Genomic DNA, 24831 nt, shown 5'->3' with positions numbered 1-24831 from the left:
ACAGGGGCCCTAAGGACCCCACATAGCATCTCACAGGCCTCAGGGGCAGTAGGCAGCAGAGTGCCCCAAAGAAGCCCACATGACCTGGTAGCCAGAGTGGGGGGCAAGGCTGTGTAAGGCAGAGGAACTTCAGCTCTGGAAGGGTTGGGCTCTGCTCACCATGGCAGAGAGATGAGGGTGCTGAGAGCTGGGGCCCTATTTTGGAAAATCCACGACCCTGTCTGGTTTGGGGCTGCATTGACACTGGTGACCACCCTGTCCACAGAGGTTGGGATCCCTAAGCCTGCAGGTGCCCCTCGGGGTCCGTGTCTGCAATCAGCTTGGGTGTGACTGGACTGGAAGCCCCCAAGTAGCTTAGAGCCCAGCAGCCCAGCCACACTGGGCTTTCTGCCTGGGGCGGGGGAGGGAGGGGAGAGCAGAGGTGGAGCTAGGACATCAGGGTGAAGTGCCCAGGTGGCTGAGAGCTAGGGGTGCGGGACTGGCCAGAGAGGAGCAGCAGGGCAATGAACCAGGGCTATCCTAGCAGCTTTGGTCACTGCCCCCATCCCACCCCTCCCACCCCCCACCCCCCAGCCCAGCTGCAGCAGGCTTCTCTTCACTCTGCGCCCCTGGCCCCCACAGTGTGGGGCAACACTGGTCAGCCCACCCAGACTCATAGAAGGAGTCCAGTGGACCTAGCCATGGATCCCGTGGCTGGGGGGACACTTGGTCTCCTTGTGCAGTCCAGAAGGCCTCCCCCAGTCAGGAAGCCCTGGGAACCAAGCTGGGGTCTGCTCTGTCTTCTCCCCGAACCTGGCTGGACATAACTCTCGGATCATCCCAACTCCCAACAGGCTGTCCCTGCCCCCCTGGGGGCAGGAACCGTAGAGGGGTGCAGCTCAGGATACAGGCTCTCTGGGGGCAAGATTGGCCTCCAGGTTTGTGGGGGCCACTCTGTGGGTGACCTGCCCTGCTCGCCCCAATCTGTGTGTCTCTGTCATGTGTCTGAGGAGGGGTGCAGGGTGCAGGCTGCAGGCCAGACCCAGTCCATCCCCTCCCTCATCCCCTCGACCACCACTCCTAGTCGACAACTGCCCGCTGGTGGCCCCAGGGTTACCACTTCTAAGGGAGGGGCAGAGACTTGTGTTCCTCTGCCACTCTAGAGCTGGGGCTGCTGAGGTGGGATGGCCTGGGCACTCCCAAGAGTCCTCGTGGTCATAAGAGGTGGCTCAGTGCTGGCTCTGGTGGGTGGGTGCCGTCAGGGAGGCGGTCCCGCGGCCTCCTTGGTGCCCCTCGGCCCCCACGTTCCCTCACGTCCGGCGGCGGGCGGCGGGCGGCGGGCGAGGGGCGGGGGGCGGCCGGCGGGTGCGCTACGGGCGGCGGCCGCGGGGGGCGCTGCGGGGGCCCATTAAAGCCCCCGCCCGCGGGCGCGCGCTCTCAGAGGGACCGGGCCGCTGTCGCCGCCGCTGCTGTCGCCCCGCCAGCCGCACCCCGCCCGTTCCCGCCGCCCCAGCCCCCCGTCCCTGCACCTGAGCGCGGCGCCATGGGCAAGCTGCAGTCCAAGCCCGGCGCCCGGGCCACCGGGCCCCTGTCCCTGCTGGCCCCGGCCTCCCGCGCCACCGCCAAGCCCCGGGAGAGCCCCGAAGGTGAGCGGCGCGGCCCCGGGGGGTCGGCGGGAGGGCCCCGGCGTTACCGGAGAGCGCGGCCCCCAGAGCATCTGGCCCCGGGACTGACAGCGTCTCCCTCCCCCTCGGTGCCGTTTCCCGCGCGTCCGCTCGCAGGGGACAGCTTCGTGGTGTCGGCGACCGCCAGCGGCCGGCCCGGCGCGGAGGAGGCGGAGCCCCGCGCGCGGGACAAGCAGGTAGGCGGGCCGGGGCCACGCGGGCCGGGGACAGGGACGCGCCCGCGCCGCGCCAGGCTGAGGCCAGGGAGGCTTGCGGGGCTGCCCCCAGCCCCGACGTTCCCGCCCGGGACAGGAGGGCCCCCAGAGCCAGGGCGGGTAGCGGGCGGCGGGAGGAGCAGGGGTCCCAACATCCTGGGAGGCGGGAGGCAGGGCGCGGCCGAGGTTCGGAGCAGTGGGGTGGGGGTGGCTGGAGGTCCGGCCTCCATTCGCTTTGGGGTCAGTGGATCGCCGAGCAAATATGGCCGGAGTTAGAGGCGGGGCAGCGGCTCCCCACCCCAGGCCGGCCACCACCACCGCTGCCCCGAGGCTCACGGGAAAGCCAGGCTGAGGGTGGGCAACTCAGCCCACCAGACTCAAGGCGGCTCGGGTCCCCGGGTGTGTGGGTGGCAAGGGGACCTGAGCGAGGCCCCCGAGGGCGGGGGCCCGGAGGGGTGCCGCGTGGACTCGGTTGGTGTGGGATGGGGGTGGGGTGGGGCGCGGGGTGGGGGTGGGCTTTCAGCGGTGTGTGCTGGGGGAGGGGACAGTGTGCAGTCGGAGGTCAGGCAGTCCCGCTGCAAGCCGAGGACCCGCCCAATGAGCGCTCTGGGCCCAGGGGGGCCGTCCCTGGGCGCGCACCCTGCACAGCCCTCGGGGCTGGGAAAAGAGGGTGTTCGGTCACTGTGGATGGCAGAGAGCCCGCCCGCCCACGGACCCCCTCAAGCCGACGGATCCCCACTCCTCTGGGCAGGCCCTCGGGGTTGTCCCTGGCCGTGAGGCCAGGCCCAGCTCCACCCTGAACAGCGCCTAACTGTGCGTGCCTCCAACCCCACAGTTGAGCACTGGGCCGCCCAGACCTGCCGGCCTGCCCCTCCTGTCCGCCTGGGGCAGACCGGTGTTGGTTCTGCCTGTGCCGCTTAGCGGTCTGCTTCTCTCCAGGGTCAGATCCTCGCGAGCGGGTCCAGATGGGGCTGGCCAGGGTGGGCTTCTTGCTCAGGGGCTGAGCCTGACCCCTCACAGCTCTCCCAAATGGAAGGATTGCACACATCTGTCCGGGATACAGCGGGCCAAAGAGCGACCAGGGTTCCTTCTCCCCGCATGAGCTTAGAACGTTTATTCTCAGGCGCTAGGGTCTGTTTCCTCCTGAATCCAGGGTGTTGGTCGGCCCATGCTCTCTCCGAAGACGGGGTGGGTGGGGGTGAGGGTGGGGGGTGAGAGGGGAGGGAAGGGAGTAGGAGAGAGAAAGAGAAAGAGAGACCGAGACCAACCTTCCTGCCTCCTCTAGAAGATCTGGAAATTCTTAGCAACTCTGGTCTGGTGGCTGCATCCTTTAAATCGATGCCTTCAACTACACATATAGGGTCACTGCTGTCTTTCCTCCAGGTGTGAGGATATAAAATTCCACCCCCATGAATCATCTGTGAATCAATCTATTAGCACTGCTCCCTGGCCCCCGAGAGAGCGCAGCCACAGGAGAGACCCCAAATGGGGGACGGGATCTTTCTACACCCATCCCAGAGGTCACCCATCTAGGTCCACGAAAGCAGCAGTGGCGAAAGCAAATAAGCATTTCGTTAGGCCCAGGTGCTGCAAAAGAACTCTTTAAAGTGCTGATGGGCCAGTTGAACTACTGTAGAGAATTTGCATTCCCCCTTCCCCCAGATCCACTGAGAGTCAATCGACTGGGCAAGCAGGCCCCTCGGGTGATGCTTACTGCATCTAAGGAGCCACCTGGGGATCTGCTTACAAGGTCGATTCTGACTCGGTGGACATTGCAAATTCTCTGTGGCTGCGAGAAAGCACCAGTTTAAAACCCTGGTTAATAAAAAAGCAAACTAACCACCTACAGGACTCAGGTCCAGTCTCCCCATCAGCTACCTCAGCTGTGTGTGCCGTTGTGTGGTGAAAGGGGAAGAATGGAGAAGTGAGGAATTTGAACTATGCTATTGGCTAAGAATATTGAATATACCTCGGAATGCCAAAAGAATTAATAGATCCGGTCTTGGGAGAAATTACAACCGGCATCCTCTTTAAAGCAAGAGAAGGGAGAGACTCTGGCTTGCATACTTTGGGTACTGCTTTAGTGAGACCCCCATCTCCAAAGAAGACCCGCGTCTTTAGAAAAGTTAGGGGGAGGGCATCGAAAACAGAGAACACGCTCCACTGGGTGCAGGGACACAATAAAATGTCCCAAAGATCATGACCATGGCCCAGGCTCCATTTTGTTTGTTGTACAAGGCTGCCGTGAGCCAGCGATGACTGAAGGGGGAGCAGCTGCCAGCAACCCCATCCTCCCACAAACAGACATGTCCTTCACCAACCAGGAATCCCACGGAGCTTCCTGTCCAGACACTAGAACCAGGACCCCCATCACCTAACTCCGCCACCAGCCCGTTCCCTGCAGTGGGCTATCACCCACTGCATCTTGCTGGCTTAGCCAGTCCCCAGCTGAGTCACCTAATTAGCATAAAGTCCTCAGGTGTGGTCTGCAGGCTTCAAAGACTCTTCAATCATGGGGGAATTCCAAGGGCTGAGAGGTTATCTCTCCGGAGCCAAGAACAAAACCCAAAAGCTTTGGGTAAAGTTCAACTCTTGTCCCCACGTGAGGATACCACTCCAGTCAGCTTCTGACGTCCCCACTCTGGCAGGACCTCATGTTAGCCGCTGACATCCACCCTGTTTCCACACCATTTCATGCAGAGAACTATAAGTGGTTAAGACTCAGCCTGACATTTTTGGCTGGGCGACGTGATTCAATATGTTCTGAAAATGTGTGGTGCTCTTGATCAACTGGTTGTTTTTAGGAAGGAAGCTGAAAAGCCTCCCATGTTGAGTATGACATTGTTAGAGTTTGGATTGAATGGGTTAAGGGGGGTTTGGGTTGGTTTGTTTGGGGGGGTTTTGGCCAATGAATTCCACCTGGGTTTTTCACCAGTGGGTGGGGTTTGGCTTGTGTTGTTAAAGTTTCCTTTTTCCACTCTGCACAAAAGAGTTCTTTCCCCTCACAATGTGCAAAGAGCCAACTTTCAGGAAAACGTCCTATTCTTTCATTCCGTGCCTTTGAGCTTTAAAAAAAACACTTCTCTTCTGTGCGCTTTACCTGTTTGGCTGGGTCTCACCTGGCCAGGAAGCCCCACTATTGACTGTGCCACCAACTCCAGAGTAGGCTAACCAGGGATGTCCCATTGTTTTCACCCCTCTGTGCAGTGTCCAGAGCTCACCCTCTCACACGTGAGCTCCTGGATTTGAGGATACTGCCCTCCGGTTCACATGATGGTGGTAGTTTAGGGCTCCTTCAGGCTCTGTCCACCATGTTGTCAAAGCCTGTCACCTCCCCTCTTTGGAAGTGAATGCACTCCCATAACTTTACTTCCCTCTCCCCTCAAATAAAACACAACACACTCGAGCTCAGAATGACTCTCATGGACTCCTTTTCAGGGATTGCTTACTAAGGCGAATCCTCCCTGCCCATTCTCTGGGTGTTGCCGTTTTGCCATTAGCAGACCAACTTGCCCTGTAACTGGCCAATGGCCCCTGGACCCAGACAGCTGAAGGACTGGGCAAGAAGCCCTGGTTTCTCGGTGGAGAGGAGACCTGGGCAGCGGCATGAAAGCACTAAGATGGTATCATGAATGAGCATGGCTGAGAGGGCCGTGGAGCCTGTAGGTGGCACGACGCGCATGGAGAGAGCCGGGAGCTAAGATTGCTAGAACATGGGTTCAGATAGCGGGAGAGGTGGCACAGACATGGATATGGATGGCGGGAGAGATGGCACAGAGCTTAGGTGGCGTGGACGAGGATGGTGGGAGAGGGCCACGGAGCCCAGAAACGGTGCAAATGTGATTGAGGACACGGCTAGCTCAGTGCCATGGCGCGTGCGCACCACCGCGGTGGACAGCTCCCTCTGTCCTAGGAATTCGGCTTAAGTCCGCTGAGCTCTGAGGTGGCGCGCACATGGATGGATGGTGAGAGAGGGGCGCTGAGCTAAGATAGCTGGGGCTTGAATTCGGAGAGCGGGAGAGACCTGCAGAGCCGAGGTGGCGCGGACGTGGACGTGGATGGCGAGTGAGATGCGCCGCTCTCTAAGGTGGCGCGGACGTGAATGGCAGGAGAGGTGCGCGGAGCTTAGGTGGCGCGGACATGAATTTGGGTGGTGGGGGAGGTGGCATGGAGCTTAGGTGATGCGGAGTTGAGGTGGCACAGATATGACTGGATGGCGGGAGAGGTGCGCAGCGCTCTGACGTGGCGCGGACGTGGACGTGAGTAGCAGGTGGTGCGCAGAACTCGGGGCGCGGACATGAATTTGGATGGAGGGAGAAGTGGCGCTGAGCTTAGGTGGCACGGACATGGATGCCGATGCGGGAGAGAGGCACGGACATGAATTTGGATCGCCGGAGAGGTGGCACTGAGCTTAGGTGGCGTGGACATGGTCGTGGATGGTGGGAGAGGGGCACAGAGCGGAGGTGGCACGGAAGTGGACAGGAAAGGCGGACGAGGTGGCGCGGTGGTCTGAGCTGGCGCAGATGTGGGTGGCAGAAAAAGTAACACAGAGCAGAGGTGGTGCGGTCAGGAATCGGGCACCGGCAGCACAGTGCCATGATGTCTGCCCATAAGGAAGGGCTCCCCTTGCCCCGGGGCTGCGCTCAGTGGACCCGTAACCCTGGGACTCCCTGTAGCTGGCTGAGGCTGGTGGGAGAGCGCGCGGGGCTCCAGAACCCTGGCCCACGATGGAGACTGAGTCCAATAGGTCTTGTGGGTGTAGCTGAGAAAGGGGACCCCCCCCTACCCCCACTCCCGCAACCCCGTGCGGCCGGTGGTGGGAACGGCCAGTGTGTGAGTGAGGAGTATGTCCGAGATGGCGGCCACAGGACGGTGGTCAGGGAAGGGACGGTGGCTGGGTGGGGCCCAGAGGACAGCTGCTGGGGGGAGGGAATAGTGAAGGGGGAGAGAGGCCCCTGTGTGGGCGGACTTTGTCCCCCTCCCCCTGCCCTGGCTTTGCTGTTCCTGGTCCCTGAGCCCTCTGGAGGCCCAGCCCCGGCCAATGGGGCCCACACGGGGGCCAGGCACAGATGGAGACCTCATGGTCTTCGAGCCGAGGCGGACAGCCCACCTCCCGGCACAGCGCGCTGTTGGGCACGCGAGTGGGATGTGCCCCCCAATGTATTCTGAGATGCTGCATCAAGTGGGGGACTGGCCGCCTTGATCCCCCTGCAGGGAGGGCACTGCCTCCTTGTCTGGGGTCTCCGGGCTGGCCTGGCCCTTGGAGGGGGTCTTGGCTGGGAGGGGCCTGGGGCACAGAGCTGGTTCGAGCATTTTCTGTTTCCTGTTTCCAAAGCCAATTATTGTCACTCACCCAGGTTGTTTTGGTTGGACGTAGGGTGGCTATTTCCTACCGAGGCCCCGCCAACCCTCGTAAAACCCTCCCCCCGCCCTCCAGAAAAGAGACCGACCCGCGCGGGGCCTGGGCCTCCCAGGCCCCACTTCCTCTCCCTGGAAGCGAAACCGTAAAGGCGCTTCGGAGGGGCGGGCGCGGGAGCTGCTGGGGCCGACGTGGGGGCGGGGGCTGCCCACTTGGCTGGGGGATGGGCTATGGCGGGAGCAGCCCACCCTCTGCTGTTCCTCCCTTCTCTTCTCAGGGAGGGGCTTGCCTTCCTCTCCTTCTTCCCTTTCCTCTGGCCCTCCCCCCTCCCATCCACCCCTTCCCCCCCCTACTCCTCCTGTCCTCAGCTCCCCCCTCCCCCTCCTTTTCTCTTCCTCTTAGTCCTGGTTTTGGAAGGAAGATGCCTGGCCTGACTGCCGGCTGAGTTGGGCCCCACTTGGGGTCTCTCGAGGCCGGCCCCGGCAGACCTCCACCAGCCAGCCTGGGGTAGCCCTATGAGCTGCAGGGACACCTGTCTAAGGGGAAGTCACCCGTTAGTTAGACTTACTCAGTTGCTGCCATCCATCCAGCGCATTCCAGCTCAAAGAGACCTTGTCAGGCAGAGTAGAAACTTCCCCTGTGGGTTTTGGAGACTGAGCGGCTGGTGGTTTGAAGCTCCTGACCTTGTAGCTAGCAGCCTATGGAGTACCCCACTCTGCACCCCTGCCCTTCAGAGGCCCACGCTTAGTCCCATGCTGGAGATGCTGTTCCATCTGCAGTGAACGTCAGAGCCATGCCTACCAGGCGGCTTTTGGTGCAGTAGGAGCCCAGTGTGTTGTGGGCTGTGCATAGTGGGTTGTGGGTTGTTTCCCCAGCTGTCTCAGGCCACAGGGTTTGCATTGGCTGGTTTTTGAAGCCCAAGGCTTCCGAAATTGTGCTGAAACCTGCCCCGTCCCAGGGGACCCTGTTGGAGTTTGAAATGGGTGCCTTCGTTCTGGGCCTCAGAGTAACTCAAGGGAAGGCCGAGCGACCGGCAGTGCTGGTGGTCAGGGCAACTAGAGGCATTAACTGAGTGAGAGCCTGCGTGAGCCACCAAAGTCCCACCTTTCCTCCAGGACCAGCCCATCCCAGCGGGTGGTGGTTTCTGGGTGGTGTGTTACCTGCACCTAGGATCGCAATCCCAGCGCTCCTGCTCAGGGTGTGGCTACTTGGTCTGGGGAAGGAGGGTGGGGGCACCACACCTTGGGTTTGTAGAGCCCCAAATTCACTCAGGAGAAAAGCCGGTAAAGAGTTCGTCTCCGATCCCCACAGGGTCACGGTGAATCGGCATCCCCTCCGTGGCAATGAGTTTCCTTTGGGTCCTGGACTTCGCTGCGGGAAGGAAACAGCCACCTTTTCGGGCACCTGCAGCCCACTGGGAGGCCCCCGCGAGTACCCTGGCGGGGTGTCATACATTCTGCGTGTGCGCAGCCTGGGTGCGTCTGGCGCCTTCGGCCATAGCGGGGGTGCCAGCGTGTCACCTGCAGGCCAAGTGGAGGGTCGGATGAGGAGTCGTGGACCAGGGCGTGGCAGGCATTGAGAGCAGAGGCTGAGGGTAGGGGGGGCTGCCCTTAGATTCTGGAGAGCACTAGTATTGGTCTAAATGCCCCAGGGAGGCGCTGCGCAGCCGAACACCGTGCGGTCTGGATGCCCCTGAGGACGTAGCGCTGGGCTAGACCTCAGGCCTGAGCCGCAGGCGGAGCCGGGCGCAAGCTCAAGCGCTCCCGCACGCACTGCCTCAGACCGAGCCCCTGTGCGCGCCCGCGCGCAATTCGCAACCGATTCAGTCGCGATTTGGTGCGCACTGTTCTCGGCGCAGAACCCGCGAGAGCACATCGTGGCCGCGTGGCGCCCTGCCGGGTGCAGCTTGGGCCGTGGCCGTGTGGCGCACAGCCCTGGGCCCAGCCTGACTGTGGGAAGCCGTGCGCCGCCAGTCGGCAAGCGCAACCCCAACCCCGGCTCGGACAAGCTCGCCAGCGCCGCTCTAGCTATAGAACCACATTTGACAGTTTAGGACCGGTCTTGAGTAAAGACACCCAGGAGTCCTCTTCAGACCAATGACGCCCCTCGGACGGGCAACGTCATGCATCCTGAACGGATCGGAAAAGCAGCCCACTGCCGTAGCTGCCTTCCTCTGCCGCCACGGCTGCCGGGTTCGCCGTGCCAGTGGCCGCAGCTCAGGACTTCCTGACTGAGGCACCTCCCTTGGGCGCCAGGCTCCCTCCTGCCCTAAACACCGCCCTGCCGTCTATGTCTATGCCTGCTTCTCCCCGGGTGGAGCTGGCTGGGAGTAACACCCTCCTGCAAGGGCCAGGCCCTAAGCTCCGCAACCACGCCCACTTTGCAGCCAGGTGGTGGCGTCCTGCCCAGCACCATTGCTCAAGCCGTCTCGGCCTCGAGCCACCTCCTCACCTCACGCGGAGGCCCCGGTGCGGCCTCGGTATGGGGTGGCTGAGGACAGCGGGCTCTAGCGCGCAGCCGGCCTTGGGTTCGTCACTCCTTGAGGCGTTGGTCCAGAGGGAAGGTGGGCCTGGGAGACCTCGGGGCTGAGCAGGGAGGTGTGCTCTGGTGCACCTTGCCCCACTGTCCTGCTCCAAGTGGGTCCGAGGGCAGACGGCATGGCCCTCCCGGGGGCGAGCCTGGCGCACTGTATCATCTGCCTGGTCGGCCAACTGGCACGCAGGTGCAGGCAAGGGGTCAGAGCAGATAGGAGGGGCCACGCTAGCCTAGCGTATGTCCCTCCCGCCCGAGGCATTTCCTACCAAGCCCGAGGGGACCGGTGGGCATCAAGCAGGTAGAGTCATAGAGTGTCTGAGCGCAGACCTTGGGTGGGGGTGGGGGGGGCAACACGGGCTGCTGCTTCCCTGTCTGGAGTGCCCTAACCTGCTCTGGTAGCCACCACAGTCTAAGGGCTGGGCTACGCGCAGACAGCTAGCCTGCGGTCTGGCGGACCGCGAGTGCCACGCTGTGGCTGGAGGTGGTGTTGGGCTGCTTGGCGGAAGGATTTTTTTTCCCGTTTGGATCGCTGTCCCTTTAGCGAACTGGGATCCTTGTGCACCGGGTTGGAGCAGCTACCTCGCCTAGGGTGTTTTTGTGCAGACTGAAGTTTCTGTGGTTCTAGCGTGGCGGCTGCACGACTAAGTCAGGTCACTGACTGCCCGGCCATGTGGGCAGACCTGGGCCAGGCCAAGTGGCCGCAGCTCCCTTCTGACTGCAAGCTTGTCCAGGCAAGCCTGCCAGCAAAGAGCAGGCCACTCTGGCCCCACGCACCTGCAGCTCCCCAAGGTCCCCATGCACAGTATCACCTGTATTCCGTGTTCCCTGTACTGGGTGACATGGAACGGGCTGGTCCTATGCGGGCATGGCACATCTGCAAGTGTGGAGACCCAGAGGTGCTCAGGCCTGGCCCCTCCCCTTCCCCTGGGACTATGAGGTCAGACACCCCTCAGTACCTGGCCTCTGAGGCCACCCAGGGCTTTCGCTACCCCTAACCAGGCTCCACCTGCTTTCTAAGTGGCCCAAGCCCCTTGGGGACCAAACAGGTCAATGGGGGCGGGGAGCGACTACCTCTGAACCTCCAGGCCTGCGGCTCCAGGCTCCCCATCTCCTCCGCGTAGCCTCCTGGACCTCTGTAACGAATGCCCTCTGCGCCAGCTGCCTGTGCCACAGCTGCAGTGCCTGCGCCCTCCAGAGCAGGACTGGGACCGCAGGCGCAGGTCCCCAGCCATCCAGCAAGGACAGGGTGGCAGAGGGCAGCTGTTTTCCCTGGTGATCTTGAAGCGAGGGCTGCCTGGAGGGCTTCTTGGCATGGTCAATCCACCATCCCTACCCCATGTGCACCCCTGCAGGGCTGCGTAGAGGCGGTGCTAGGCTCCGTGGCCCAGGATAGGGCAGGAGCGGCTGGCAGACGTACCATAGCTCCGCTGATACCTCCCACTCATGTCACCCTGGAGGAGGAGCCCCAGAAGGTGACTCAAGACCTCCCCACAGTAGCCCCTGCCAAGCATCCCGGCACTGGACAGCGGCCCTGGCTGGACTCGATCTTGGCCTTCTCATCCCAGAAGCCGTCAGCAATGCGGATTCTCCCAGTGCCGCCTAACCCAGCAAATTCAAACCCCATGCTGACTCAGAGACCAATAGCCCCGCCCCCAGCAGGACAGCGGCCTGCTCACCGGTCTTCCCCGCTGCACTTTCCGTGGAAGCTGGCCTACCCTCAGGTCTTGCTTCCTCAGAATTACTGGGGGGCACTCGAACCTCCACCACTTATGCAGCCCCATGGCTCCTGCTTGACCCCCAAGCACTAAAAGTAGGCTTTCCTGCCACCCAACCCGCTGGTCCTACCACGGTTCCTGTCACCAACCTTCTGGTGTCCCTTGCTAGTCATGCCGGGGACTGGCCCACTGGGGTCTCCAAGAAAGCCTGAGTTTAAGGGAGGATCACGGTCGCAGCTTGTGGAAGTGGCTTGGGGGCAGTTCTGGGACACCGGTGCTCACACAGCTGCAAGGCTGGGTGGTGCCTGGATCACCAGCAAGCTCACCACTCCAAGGCATGGGTCTGGGGGTGTACAATCAAAGATGTGTGCTTATTTCTCTCCAAGCAGCCTGTGGGGACACCGTGCTAGCATAACAACAGCAGAGAAACAAGCACGCTGGCATCCAGTCAATTCAGCTTATAGGTGTCTATAGGACAGGGTAAAATTGCTCCCGTGGAGCGTGGTAGCCTCTGTTTATCCACAGAGTTGCCAGTAGTTTAGGAGAACTGGCCTTGCGGTCAGCAGCTCAAGTAACCTGTCGGACACTTGGACTCCTTATTAGCCTACAAAAAAATGAAAAAACCCAGTGCGGTAGCACTGCAGAGTGAATCCACAGAGTGGCCACCTCTGGCATTAGCCTTCCTTTGAAAGGCAAAGCAAAGGCTTCCATTTGTATAGGGAAAATGTCCTGCCCCCCCACCCCCACCCCACCCAGCAGTAAGGCATGGGAAACTGGGTCCTGATCTGCATCTTAATGAGGGCATTAGCCTGGGTCTAGATGGAGGAACTGGGGCTGCTGAATCCTGGGGCCTGCATTTTAGTGCAGGCGCATTCAAAGGTATCTACGTGGGAATGTAGAAGTGTGCTGACTCAGGGCTTGGGGATGTCTTCTGCCTTTTCTTGTTTCTTTTGGGTGAGTGCGGACAGGGATGAAGGTCTGGCACGATAAGGTCTCTTGTTTCTGTGAATTGAATCGTTAGCTATGGAGCTGAAATTGGGAGGGAAGCAGGATGCAGGCTCCTCCCTGTGAAATGATTTTTGCACGTCTGAGGCCGCCGAGGCATGTAATCTGGGCAGAAAGCATGGATAAGGAGGGTTGTGTGCGGCCGGCCGTGATGGGGCTCTCTTCTAAGCCGGACGCTCAGGTCTGATTCCTAGCCAATGTGTCACATGCAGACGCCACGCGCCTGTCATTGGAGGCTGGCGTGGGTGCTGGCCTGGTGTCAGCAGAGCTTCCAGACTCATCCAGACTGGGAAGATAGAACTGGCAAACCACTTTCTGTGAAAAACAACAACAACACCAAATAAACAAAAACAAAACAGCCAGTGAAAATCATGAATAGCCCCAGAAGATGATTTGATCTAGGGCCAAAAGATGAGCCCCTTGGAATGGAAGGCACACACAATCCCCCCTGAGAGCTGCGTCTCAAAGCAGAGCTGACTCGAATGACATGGATGAAGTCACGCTGTGGCGGCCTTCCTCTGTTAATGTGGCAGGGCTGGGACGAGAAGACACAGCTGCAGACATCCATTAATAACCAGGATGTGGAACGTTCACCGTATGACTAAGGAAGTCTGTTCAGGAACACGGAAGTGTGTACAGTGAGCAAACATGAATGTTTCTTAGATACCATCTCTGTGAAGGAATTTCTAGGGAAGGATCTCCGAGGCCTTAATGGGCTGAAGTGGACCATCACTGGCCAGTGTGCGTCACCACTAGGTCAGAATGGCCAGTTTAAGAAGAACAGTGTCACGTTCATCAATCAAGAACATTTGAAGACCTGAGGTAGATATCCCTGCACCTGGATGGAAAACCAGTTCATAGGACTAGTGTCCACATGTATGTACAACCACGAATGCCAGTTATGAAGAAGCTGAAGATACTTCCCCAATGTCTGCAGTCTAAAATGGCTCAAAGCATGCCATCAAGGTACATGAGTAATTAATTACTGGTGACCAGAACGTCAAAGTCGGAAACCAAGAGACAGGATCGCTAGTTGGCAAAGATGGCCTTGGTGACGGAAATGATGGTGGAATGTATAAGATCTACGACCTAGTCATTGCAAATGCCATCTTTCAGCAACACACACACACACACACAGAGTGTGCGTACTGGACCTCACTAGGAGTAAAGTCAACTGTGTCTAGAGGAAGAGGTGATGGCGAAGCTTGATATCATCAGTCAAAACTGGGCTCCTACGCACGCTGAAGCTGGAAAAAAAAATGAACACCGGTCCCTGGGATCCAAAGTACAGCCTTGCATCCTCCCTGCCTGCATTCAGAGGCCATCTCAAGAACCTTGAACGCTAACGACGGGAGACCAGGTGAGTTGTGAGATGACAACAGGTACATCCTACATGAAGAAACCCACAAGTCATTAAAAAAGAGAGAAAAGACCAAAACGGATGTCAGAAGAGACTCTGAAACTTAACTCTTAAACGCAGAGTAGCTAGAATGAATGGCTGAAGTAATGAAGAAAAAGGAACAGACTCGTTTCACAGGTGACTTGGAAATACACAGCAAGTTAGAAAACCGAAGGAGGAGAACGTACCAGATGTCTTTCAGGAGGAACCAACTGCAGTGAAACTCAAGCTTTGGGCTGCCATGTTGAGGGATAGGGGACAATGTTACTCTGTCCTTCTAGGATCAATTCAGTGACACTGAGTTTAGTTTCCTTGGCTGTGGGGAGGAGGGATGCTTAAAATAATGAACAATACAGGAAAAATTGAAAGAAACACATAGTCACTATACCAAAAAGAATTGGTCAACATTCAACCATTTCAGGAACCGACAGTTCTGAGGGAAGAAATCCAAGATACACTGGAGGCATTGGCCAACACAAGGATCCAGGAATGGGGCAATGCCAATGGAAGAATGTCAGAAGCTGCTGAAGCACTGTACGGACTCACTCGGCTACGCCAGGAAATTTGGAAGGCGGCTTCTTGGCCAGTTAACTGGAAGAGATCCATATTTGAACCCATTCCAAAGAAAGATGAACAAGACCATTGACATCGCACGCCAGTAAAACATTGCAGAAGGTCATCTAACAATGGTTGCAGCAGCACATGGAGTTTCCGGAGGATCCAGCTGGATTTTAAAGGGGACATGGAACAAGGACTGTTAATGCTGATGCCAGATGGCCAACTAAGATGTTTTGACAAATGGATGTAACATTGGAAGCCCTCCCTCCTCCATGACAAGACATTTGGAAGACAGCTACTTGGCCAATCAACTGGAAGGGAATCATATTCATGCCCATTCTAAAGAAAGGTGATCCAACACCCTGTCTTATGACTGAACAATATCATCAGTACATACACAAGATGGTGCTGAAGACACTTCAAAGATGGCGGCAGCCGTACATCCACAGGGAACTGCCGGAAATCCAAGCCAGATGTCGAAGAGGGTGTGGCACAGGGATACCACCGCCAATGTCAAGGGACCTTAGCTGAAAGCAGAGAATGCCAGTGGGACTTTTACTGACTGTGAGGTCATTCAAGTGTGTAGACTACAACAAGCTGCAGAGAGCACGAGAAGGAGAATTCCAGAACATTTCATTGTGCTCATGAGGAACCTGCACACAGACCAAGAGGCAGATGTCGGAACAGAACAAGGGAATACTGCACGGGTTTAAAATCAGGGAACAGGTGTGGAGATTGTATCCTTTGTCTACATCGAGCTGGAAGATGACACCCCCCCCCAATCTCCTCCCCGTTGGAAGGCACTCAAAATATGACTGAGGAAGAGCTGGCTCCCCATCTTAATGACATGGAGGGAACAAAGCTTTCAGCACCTTCATCTGAGTTGTGTTGAAGGGGCACAACACAAAATGAGCAGAAACAGCTGCAAACAAACATCCATTAATCATCAGTACAGGGACTGGGCAGAATACGTATGTATACATCCAAGCTGCTAACCCTAAGGTCAGTAGTTCAAAGCCACCCGCTGCTCTGCAGGGGAAAGGTGAGTCTGTCTCCCCTGTAAAGATGTGAAGCTCGCGACAGTAACTAGATGGGTCGTTTCTTCGGGTTGGGGGTGGGGTGGTGGAGCTGATAGTAATGAGTAACAGAATGAGGGAGCGCTCCAGGATGCACCGCGGGATCTTACCATGGCTCTTAAAGAGTCTCCAACCATCGGTTGCTTCGGTATGTGAACCATCTGTCAATCCAACAACATTTTAAAATAGAACGATTTAAAGTCTCGGGCACTCAAAGGGGCAGTTCCCCCTCTGTCCTACAGAGGGGTGGCCAGTCTGCGAGCTGGAAGGCGGGGGTGGGGGGGGGGTTTGAGGTGAGTTTCCCAAATTCTGACTCCAAGGGACCCCACAGGACCTGCTAGAACGCCCCACAGGGCCGCAGCTTCGCCAGGCAAAGGACACGCGGAGCCCCAGGCTGTGTGGTGCCACAGCGCTGCTCTGTGGTGCTCCTCTGAGCCGGCAGATAACCCCCCCACCCGCAACCGGCGGGGCGACCCCCTGGTCAGAGCCCCCAGCAGGCCCTGCTCAGCCGCCTGGCTGTGGCCCTGTCGCCCGGCACCCGCCCTCGGAGGGCCCCGCCCCCGCCGCACACATGTCTGCGTGGCCGCGCCCGGACGTGGATGGTCACATCTGAAACTGGTTAGCGGCGGCGAGCGAGCTGCTTCCAAGGCGCCCGGGTTCCAGACAGGCGCGCGGGCGGCTCCCCTTGAAGTCGGATTCCACTCGGGGCGACCGCAGGGGCGGCGCCGGCCTCCGGAGCGCTTTCTTATTAAGGGAAACCCGCACCCCCGCCCAGAGCTGCAGGGCACCGGGGCTGGGCTGGACGGTCGGTGGACACAGTTCCCTGGCCCAGAGGGCCTCCGGGGGCCCCTCCCCGCCCTCCCGCCGGCCGGCGCCTCCCTGGTGGGTGGCGCACGGAGAGCCTCCAAGTCCCCATGGGGGACTCCTGCCTAGGGCTGTGGCCCCTCAGCCCTGGGGCCCTGGCTCACCCCTGTGTTGTCCCTCAGGCCTGCCTCACCCCTGCCTGTCACTAAGTGCTCCTGTCCCCTTAGCACCCAAAGCACATGCCCTTCAAGGTGGCTGGCTGCCTGTGGGCGGCTTGCCTTCCAGCGCTGTGGCTCCGGGTTCTGCTGTCAGCTACAGCGTTGCCGTTAGCTGATGGGGGGGCCAGGCGTTTCTTCTGGCGTGTCACCCTGGGGTGACCCTGCTGTTATTTGAATTACTGGTGATGTCACTAACAGGAAACATGCATAGATAGTCCCAGACCCTTCCTCACCATGGAGTGGGGGGGGGGGAGGCACAGTCCCACGCTGCCCTCTAGGGTCCGCCTCAGCAAGGCCAGCCCAGTGCTACCACCTCTTGTGAAGGTGCAGTGCTGCTGGACTCAGGCCTGTGGGGTGGGAGGAGCTGATGCCCTCTGCAGTGCTCCCCCACCCCCACCCCCAGCTCTGTCAGTCCAGGAGCACCTGTCCCCACCACATTGGACATGCAATGGCCATGGACTGCCAGGAACCTGCTGGGTGTGGCCAGCCTGTGGAGGCTGCCCTGTGAGGGTCTGCCCCCCACTCCCTCCCCGCCCCCACACCATCACCATGTTGCATGGGGAGAGACAGAACTGGACACTCCACCAGGTCTCAGGCACCACCTTCAGGGTTCAGCATGGACCTTCCAGATCTTTCTAGAACGCTCACAGTGAAGGTTATGGTGAGGTTTCCATTGGGCTCTGCACCTTGTGGGCAGACTGGGATGAAGGTGGCCCACAGGGTCCCTTCTCTGTCATCTGGTCTTGGGTAGACAACACCTGTGTAGACCCTTGTCCACCACGTGTAGACCTGGGTAGCCACAGCCCCTCTCCTGCCCTCCATGAATAAACTTGAGGGAAATAAATGGCCGTGTCCATCAGACACAGCTGCACCCTGACCACACTGCTCAAGGACTCAAGGAGTCTTCTTTGAAAGGCCTGTGTAGGGGGGGGGCGGGGGGCTGGATCCCAGGAAAACAGCCCCTCTGGCCCTGGAATGTGTGCACAGCCCTCCCATAGCCTGCATGGGGTGGGGCAGAATGCCTGCCTCTCCTCCCCCAGGCACCCACTCCAGGAGCCCCACAGCCCCTGCCCCAGCAGATGGCACCCTAGGCCTTGCTCCCTCCTCAGGCCCTGGGGAGGCAGACAGGGTACCTAGCCCCTGGGCGAGGTAGTCTGGGTGCCTGCCGTGGTGGCATCCCCAGTTGAAAACTGTTCAGAGGTGGGTGACAAAGGCATTCCAGCGGAGGGATGTGAGGCCAGGGGACAGGATGGCAGAATAGGACATGCAGGGGACGGGGGACACTGGGCACCTGGAGATGGGGCTCTGCACCAGGACGGTGGGCTGGCCTCCCAATCCTGCACCTCATCAAGAAAGGGGCAATGCCATAGCTGCCCACAAGGCCACCTCTGGGGCCTAGCTGGCCAGCGTCAGCGGAAGGTGGGCTCTGCTCATACCCGGAGCCCAGCCTGTACAAGCAAGAGGGTACATTTCGGCCTGACATGGTGCTGTATTTGACTTAAGGCCCAAGCCACTTCCCACAAGGCCCCCGTCTCCACACCCAGGCCTCTGCCCACCACAGGCCAGGTGGACGTGTGTTCACATGCTGGTGTCCCTGTGTGCCAGGTACAAAGGGTCCACACAGAGGCGCTGACCATGCGAACCCACCCCAAGGTGCCTTGTAAGAAAGACCTGACAGTCACTGTGGAAAGCAGCTACTGCAAACCCCACAGGGAAGAGTTCTGGTCTGACAGAGGTGGCCATGGCGAGGAAGGAGGGGAAGGTGGGGGACAGGGTACACATGCTGGCGTCGCTGCCATGGGGGCAGTGTGAGCACCTTCTCCAAATAAGGTTTGGAACACATGGGGAGTGGTCACTGCAGAGGTCCTGAGTGCCCCGACTGGGCATCACCGGGGTCTGCACGGTGTCCAACTCCTAGACGTCACCCTGCCACACACACCCCCCACCCCGTGAGCACCCAGTTAATACAACATTCCAAAACGTACCCGATCAGCTATTGCCCATGGCTGCTGCTCCAGGGTGGCTGTGTGCTGCTCACGTGGGCCCCTGGAACTGCCCACTCTGTGAGCTTTTTGAGGCAGGCGTCCAGACTGTCTTGGGGTCTACCTCAGGGGCTGATGGAACCACCAGCTTTCAGCCTAGAAAATGGGGGCAGGGGTGAGTCCCACTGGCTGGTGTGGCCTCCTGCTGCCCCGCTTCCCCGCCCCCCCCCCAGTAGCTATCTGGACCCCCTGGACTGCCCATCCCCTTAGTCCCTCTACCCAGCCATCTGAGAGCCAGTGGGGGGGGGGGGGAACAAAAGGACCCCATCCCCTCCCCTTGTGCTCGGTCCTGGATGGGAATGGCAGAGCGTGGGTATGGACCCTGTGGCAAGAGCAATACCTGGCAGGGCACGAGTCAGGGGTCAGGGTCAGTGGGTACTGAGACAGGGGAAGGGTACCAGTCTCACAGGACAGCCAGAGTCGGGGTCAGGGTGAGTGGGCACATGAGCTCGGGAAGGGGTACCTGTCTCACAGATGGCATCTCTGGCTTGAGGGATGGCTTTCAGCTGTTGGCAGACAGGCCAGCCCTCATAGACACCCCCACCCCCAAGGTCCTCTAGGGAAGCACTGGCAGTCCTGGAGGGCAGAGTGACCAGATCCTGAGCCTACCTCCCTCCCCTCCAAGTCTTGCTCCAGGGGAGCCGGTGTTGTTTTGGTGAGGGTGTTGGTCAGTGAGTCATCGGACCCCAAGTCCGTGGTGTAGGGGGGATCAGGCAGTGCCCATACGGACAGGCCAGGAGCACAGTGGCTGAGTGTCAGCAGGGCTGAGTCCCTTATGTGGGGGAAGCATTTCTGCTTGCTCTGCGGCCTGAGGTGCACTTGTGGGAGCAGGGGAAGGCAACAAGACAGAGGGGCCCAGAGACCGTGGCACTCACGGGCCTCCTTTCTCCAGGAGCTGTTCCACGGAGACCCAAAAGCTGCCCACTTCCGAGAGGACCAGGGCCCCCTGGAGGGTGAGTACATTCCCAGGCTTCAGTCAACCCGTCCCAATGGGAAACCAGAGGGCTGTCTTAGAATCTTGTGGAAGAGGCTGTGCCCTCCCTGTTCTCCAGGGCTCCTGCTCCTACGGTTTGGACCTTCTGCAGAGGGGCCCTGGGTGATCTGACTCCTGAGGCAGCAAGCTGGGTGGGCAGGCTGTGAGGGCCATTCCACGGGTCAGCCGAGACCCAGCCTTGTAACACACACAGGACATGCATACCCCTGTGTTCACCATACACCTGGGGTCCACGACCCTCAGGGTGGCCCCCTCCTCCCTGGTTGATCCCTGTTTGGGGCTGGTGCTGGTTGTTGGGAAATTCATGCCCCCCCCCACTGCTGATCAAGCCCTGTAGCCCAATATCACTCTCAGTAGCCTCCCCAGGCTTGGTGGGCAAAGGCAGGATGGCTGTTCCTGGGTAAGACCCAGTGAGGTGCCCACAGGACCAGCCCCCTCTCCGCTCTCTCCACAGTGCTTCTGCCACCGGAGAAGACTGAAAGCCGCGAGGGGCCTGGACAACTCTTTGCTGATGATGGGGACCGTGTGGTCGGCCGTGACAGCACCCGCGGGCCCAGCAGGAAGTACCTGCACATTGATGTGAGTCCTGTTTCCTGCTGCCCCAGCTGGGGTCACTGGGTCTCGGAGGGGGAGGGTCACAGGGTGCCGTGAAGTGCATGTGGTGGGGGGAGGGCATGCACACCTAGGGCCCAGCTGGTGGGCCCCACTGGAGCCTGCATGTCAGGGGTTAGTAGTTGCCCCAGCTGTGGCCTTGACACCAGCTGGGGAGCTCTTCTGACTGGATGGGGGTTGGGGTACACCAGGCAACCCACGCTGGTACAAAACCTGCTGCCCTTCTCCGGGCACAGGAGCTGCAGTGTGACGTCTCGGTGGAAGAGGACAACCGCCAGGAGTGGACCTTCACCCTCTATGACTTCGACAACAGCGGGAAAGTGACCCGCGAGGTACAGGCCGGGTGGATGGTGGGCAACCTGGGGCTGCGTGTGGGCCGTGCAGTGGGGCCAGGAACTCTCTTCCGGGTGGGTCGTGGCATAGCAGAGACTGTTGTCTGTGTGGGCCACACAGTGGGGACCATCCTCTGAGTATGGGGCTTGGCAGGGAGCCTCCTCCAGTGTGGGATGCGCGGTGAACACCGAACTGTGTGTGATACGGGGACAGGGACAGTCCTCATTGTGAAGCACGGGGAAGGGACCCTCCTCGAGTGTATGACATGGTGGGGACGGTCCTCTGCGTGCGGCAGAGCCCAAAATTGTCCCTGTGTAGCGCACACATTGCTCCTCCTTGTGGAGGGCGGGGCCGGTGGAGGAGGGGAGGAGGCGACCAGGCTGGCTGTGAGGACAGTGCTGGCCTGTGAGAGGCAGACAGAGCCCACTTTGAAGGAGGAGAGTCCAGCTCCCACAGCGGCCGAGGGCATCCCATCCCTTCCCCAGCCTGCCACCGCCAAGCAAGAGGGCCCAGCAGGGCCGCTGTGTCCCCACCCCAGCTCTGCCCAGAACGAACTGGTGCCCTGGAAGCAGCCACTCAGCACCGCAGCCCGGGGCACTGCTGAGTGGGCTGGGGCCTGGGTGAGATGGGCAGGTTGACCTCCCTGGGCCTAGCTGAGGCTCTTCTTGGAGTGAGGGGACAGAGGGGCCGTCTCAGCAGTTGAGTGGGGAGCTGTAACACCCCCTGGGCAGTACCTCAGAAGCGGCGGAACAGGCATGAGTGGGGGATGGAACAGCTGGGGGCCAGCAGGCAGGGAGGAATGGAGAATAGCAGGTGGGTGATCCAGCGGGTGGACAGGGAGGCAGGGAGGTAGGCGAACTGTCCAGCAATACAGGCACCTGAAGCCCAGCCTGTATTGGTGAGGCCCCTGCCCACCCTCAGGACATGTCCAGCCTGATGCACACCATTTACGAGGTCGTGGGAGCCTCTGTCAACCACTCCACCGGCAGTAGCAAGACCCTCCGTGTGAAGCTGACCGTCAGCCCTGAGCCCTCCAGCAAGCGGAGAGACGGTCCGGCGTCTGGCCAGGGTGAGGAACGGGGAGGGCCAGAGGCTCTGCACCATCCACTGCACCCACACCCAGGGGGCTTCCCTGAGTTGTTCCCATGTTGTGTCCTGGCTCCTGTCCCCTATGTAGCCACATGTCCATTGTGTCTGGGGCACTGAGTCTCCCTGCAGCACCCTCAGCCCATAGGGAGCAAGTGAGAAAGGACGAGAGGATGGCCCAGAGAGAGGGAGGGAGGGATGGACGAGTGATGTTAAACGGGGTTGAGTGAGGGAAGTGTTGAGTGAATGAATGATGGCATAGGTGGGTGAGAGGAGAGTAGATGGGTGGGGGTCTGAGTGAATGATTGATGGAGTGGGTAGGTGAGGGGAGAGTAGGTGGCTTTGGCATTGATTGGGGGAGGGAGGGCATGGGTGATTAGATGTGGGTGCTAAGAGAGTGGCCACCTCTTGCAGACCGGGACACCTCGCGCCTCAGGATGGAGGGGGATCATGCCGAGGATGCCCGTGTGGTGGACCGGAGGCTGTCCTCCCATGCCAGGTGAGTGCAGGTGCTCGTGACAGGTGTCTCAGGTCTGCAGGCAGGGGGGACACCTACTCACCACCTACTTACACTCCTCCTCTCCAGCCACTACTCTGACACTGTGACTTCACCCATTTCAGCCACGTGTGGGACTGCCTGTCTCCCAGACAGCCCACCACCCCCCACCTCTATGTCCTTTCCCTCAGGCTCGTCCGTCCTGCTGGTCGGAGGCCTGCAGATGCGGCCCCCTGCCCTGTGCGGGGCCCCTACTGCGTGGACGAGAACACGGAGCGTAGGAACCACTACCTGGACCTGGCTGGCATCGAGAACTACACCTCCAAGTTTGGACCCGGTAGGTGCTATGCTGTGCCCACCAGCCATGCTGCCTGAGCCTGCAGCAGGCACCCAGCCCGTGGGGGGAGGGAGTATGCTGTGGGGGACATAAAAACAGGGGGCTCGGTGCTGGGTGGCTGTGGTGCTCTCAGAAGCCCCCCCCCCAACATACACACTGGCACCTGGACACACCTCCTCCCAGGTGGTCAGAGCCCCCCCCCTTCAGTCTGCTGATGGTCTGCCAGCCACCGGTGGGAAGGGGATGGCAGGGCAGGTGGCACTCCCGACGGAGGTGACAGTTGGAGCTGGCCCACCAGCCAGAGATGGCTGAGGCCTCTGTGAAGGGTGGGGTGGGCGACAGAGGGTCCCATCTAGGGGCAGACATGGCCAGACAGGACTGGAATCCATGGCGGTCCTCTCACAGGCTCCCAAGCTGAGCAGGAACTGGCTCAGATTCGGTGCCAGGAGCCTTTATTCAGTGGCCTTGTGGAAGGAGTGGGGTAGGCAGGCCCACTCACAGCCCCTCTGCTGTTCTCAGGGTCTCCGCCTGCACGGCCCAAGCAGGAGCACCCCAGCAAGGGCTCGCACCCGCAGGCCCGGTCCCGCTCTCAGGAGTCGGATGCCCACATTGGCCACCATCGCCGGTCCCAGGTGCTGGCCGAGCCTGCTGAGCTTGCTGCGCGGGCCCTGGACGCCCCGCCGCGACTGAAGCTGCCAGAGAAGCAGTTCCTGAAGTCTCCCAAGGGTGCAGGGAAGCCACCCATGGGTCTAGGGAGCGGCAGGCCTGTCAAGGCCCTTAGCCACCACCTGCCAGCACCGCCCCAGGGCCCTCAGGATGGGTACCACCTCCCCCTGCAGCCCCCCCCACCACCACCGCAGCCCTACGGCCATAAGAGGTCCCGGCAGAAGAACAGGGAGGGCTACTCACCACTCAAGGCTGCGTACACCCCACCTGGCATGGTGGAGCATGAGGTAGTGCGGGACCTACCGCCCATGCTGGCAGGAGAGGGCTTTGCAGTGCCCGTGGTGCAGAGGCATGAACACCACCACCACCACGAACACCACCACCACCACCACTACCACCACTACCACCCCTCCTGAGCGGCCACAGCCACCGCCAACCCCACCCGTACCTACACCTCCACCTCCACCTCCACCTGTCCTGAGTGACAGTGGTCACCTCCTCCCCTCCCCTTCCCCCTCCTCCTCCACCTCCTCTACCTCTACCACCTCCCCCTCCCTCTCCACTACCACCACCTCCCCCTCCACTACCACCACCTTCCCCTCCTCCCCCCCACCTCCTCCACCTCCTACTCCTCCACGTCCACCACCTCTACCTCCACCACTGACATCTCCATCACCACCTTTACCACCACCCACCTCCATCTCCACCACCACCCCTCCTGAGTGGCAGTGGCCACCACCACCTTCACCTCCACCCCTCTGAGTGGCCACCGCTACTCACTGCCGTCACCACTACCACAAACATGACCGCCTCTACTAGCACCTCGACCGCCCGTCCTGAGCAGCTAGCACCATGACTGCCACTCCCCCATCCTGGGCATCCGACCCCAGCACCACCCTCACTCACCATGAGCACCGCTGATGTAGTCGTCACCAGCACCAGCACTGCCATCCCCACTGCAACCGCGACCACCATCACTGCACAGCCTCATGGACCTCCCCCCACCCATCCTGAGCAGCTACCTCCACCTCCCTCCCCCAGCATTACTGTCACCATCACCACTGCCACCACCACTACCTCCACCGCCCGAGTGTCCACCGTCACCATCGCCTGTCCTCATGGCCTCCACCGCCATCACTGCCACCACTGCTCGCGTCTCCCCATCGGCAGCAGCACCACTACTATCACCACTAGCACCACCACCACTACCTCCATAACCACCACCACCTGCACTGCACCGCTCCTCCACCACCGCCCATCCTCTCATGCAACACCCCAGCACCCCTCCTGAGTGCAGCTGCAGGCCCCTCAGCACCTCGTCCTGTCCTCCTCCCTGGGGCCCCTTTCCCCACACCATCGGTAGACCCGTGTCGACGTTCTGTAACAAAGCTCTGTGCGCCCCGAGATCAGAGTGTGAGCCTGGGTGCTCCTGCTCGGCTCAGTTCCTGCCTCTCTGACCTGACACAGTACCAGTGTGACACCTAGCAGCACATGCCTGCCACCCCAGGGTGAGCAGCGTGGCAGCGCCCACAGACTCATAGAACGTGGTGTGGTAGCAGCTCCTGGGCATGGGGAGGAGGCAGGCGCCCAGGAGCAGGTCCCCATCGGTCAGTGGTCAGCAGGGGCTGGCTGCAGGGAGGTGGGCACCACTGTGCTTACACTGTCGTGGATGCCCACCAGCCGTGGCCCCCGGGAGGCGGGCAGTGGTCCTCTTGAAGCTGACAAACAGCTGGCATGA

General features: G+C 60.3%; 1 protein-coding gene across 2 annotated transcripts; it reads left to right on the top strand.

Moving 5' to 3' along the window:
* Positions 1–1456: 1456 nt before the first annotated feature.
* Positions 1457–23638, top strand: NKD2 (NKD inhibitor of Wnt signaling pathway 2). 2 transcript variants are annotated; one of them, XM_075540830.1, is made up of 9 exons: positions 1457–1625; positions 1761–1840; positions 19462–19522; positions 20018–20142; positions 20412–20507; positions 21430–21577; positions 22009–22093; positions 22282–22427; positions 22947–23638. In XM_075540830.1, exons 1-9 carry the CDS (start codon positions 1523–1525, stop codon positions 23507–23509), a joined length of 1407 nt encoding a protein of 468 aa, XP_075396945.1. In that variant the 5' UTR covers positions 1457–1522; the 3' UTR covers positions 23510–23638. The 2 variants fall into 2 exon arrangements, with proteins under 2 accessions (XP_075396945.1, XP_075396944.1); XM_075540829.1 differs by having other exon boundaries at positions 20367–20507.
* Positions 23639–24831: the final 1193 nt, after the last annotated feature.

Source organism: Tenrec ecaudatus, chromosome 2 (genome assembly GCF_050624435.1).
Source record: "Tenrec ecaudatus isolate mTenEca1 chromosome 2, mTenEca1.hap1, whole genome shotgun sequence".
Classification (NCBI taxonomy): Eukaryota; Metazoa; Chordata; class Mammalia; order Afrosoricida; family Tenrecidae; genus Tenrec; species Tenrec ecaudatus.
The sequence above is the reverse complement of the archived record's forward strand: the minus strand, read 5'-3'. Positions and strand labels throughout refer to the sequence as shown.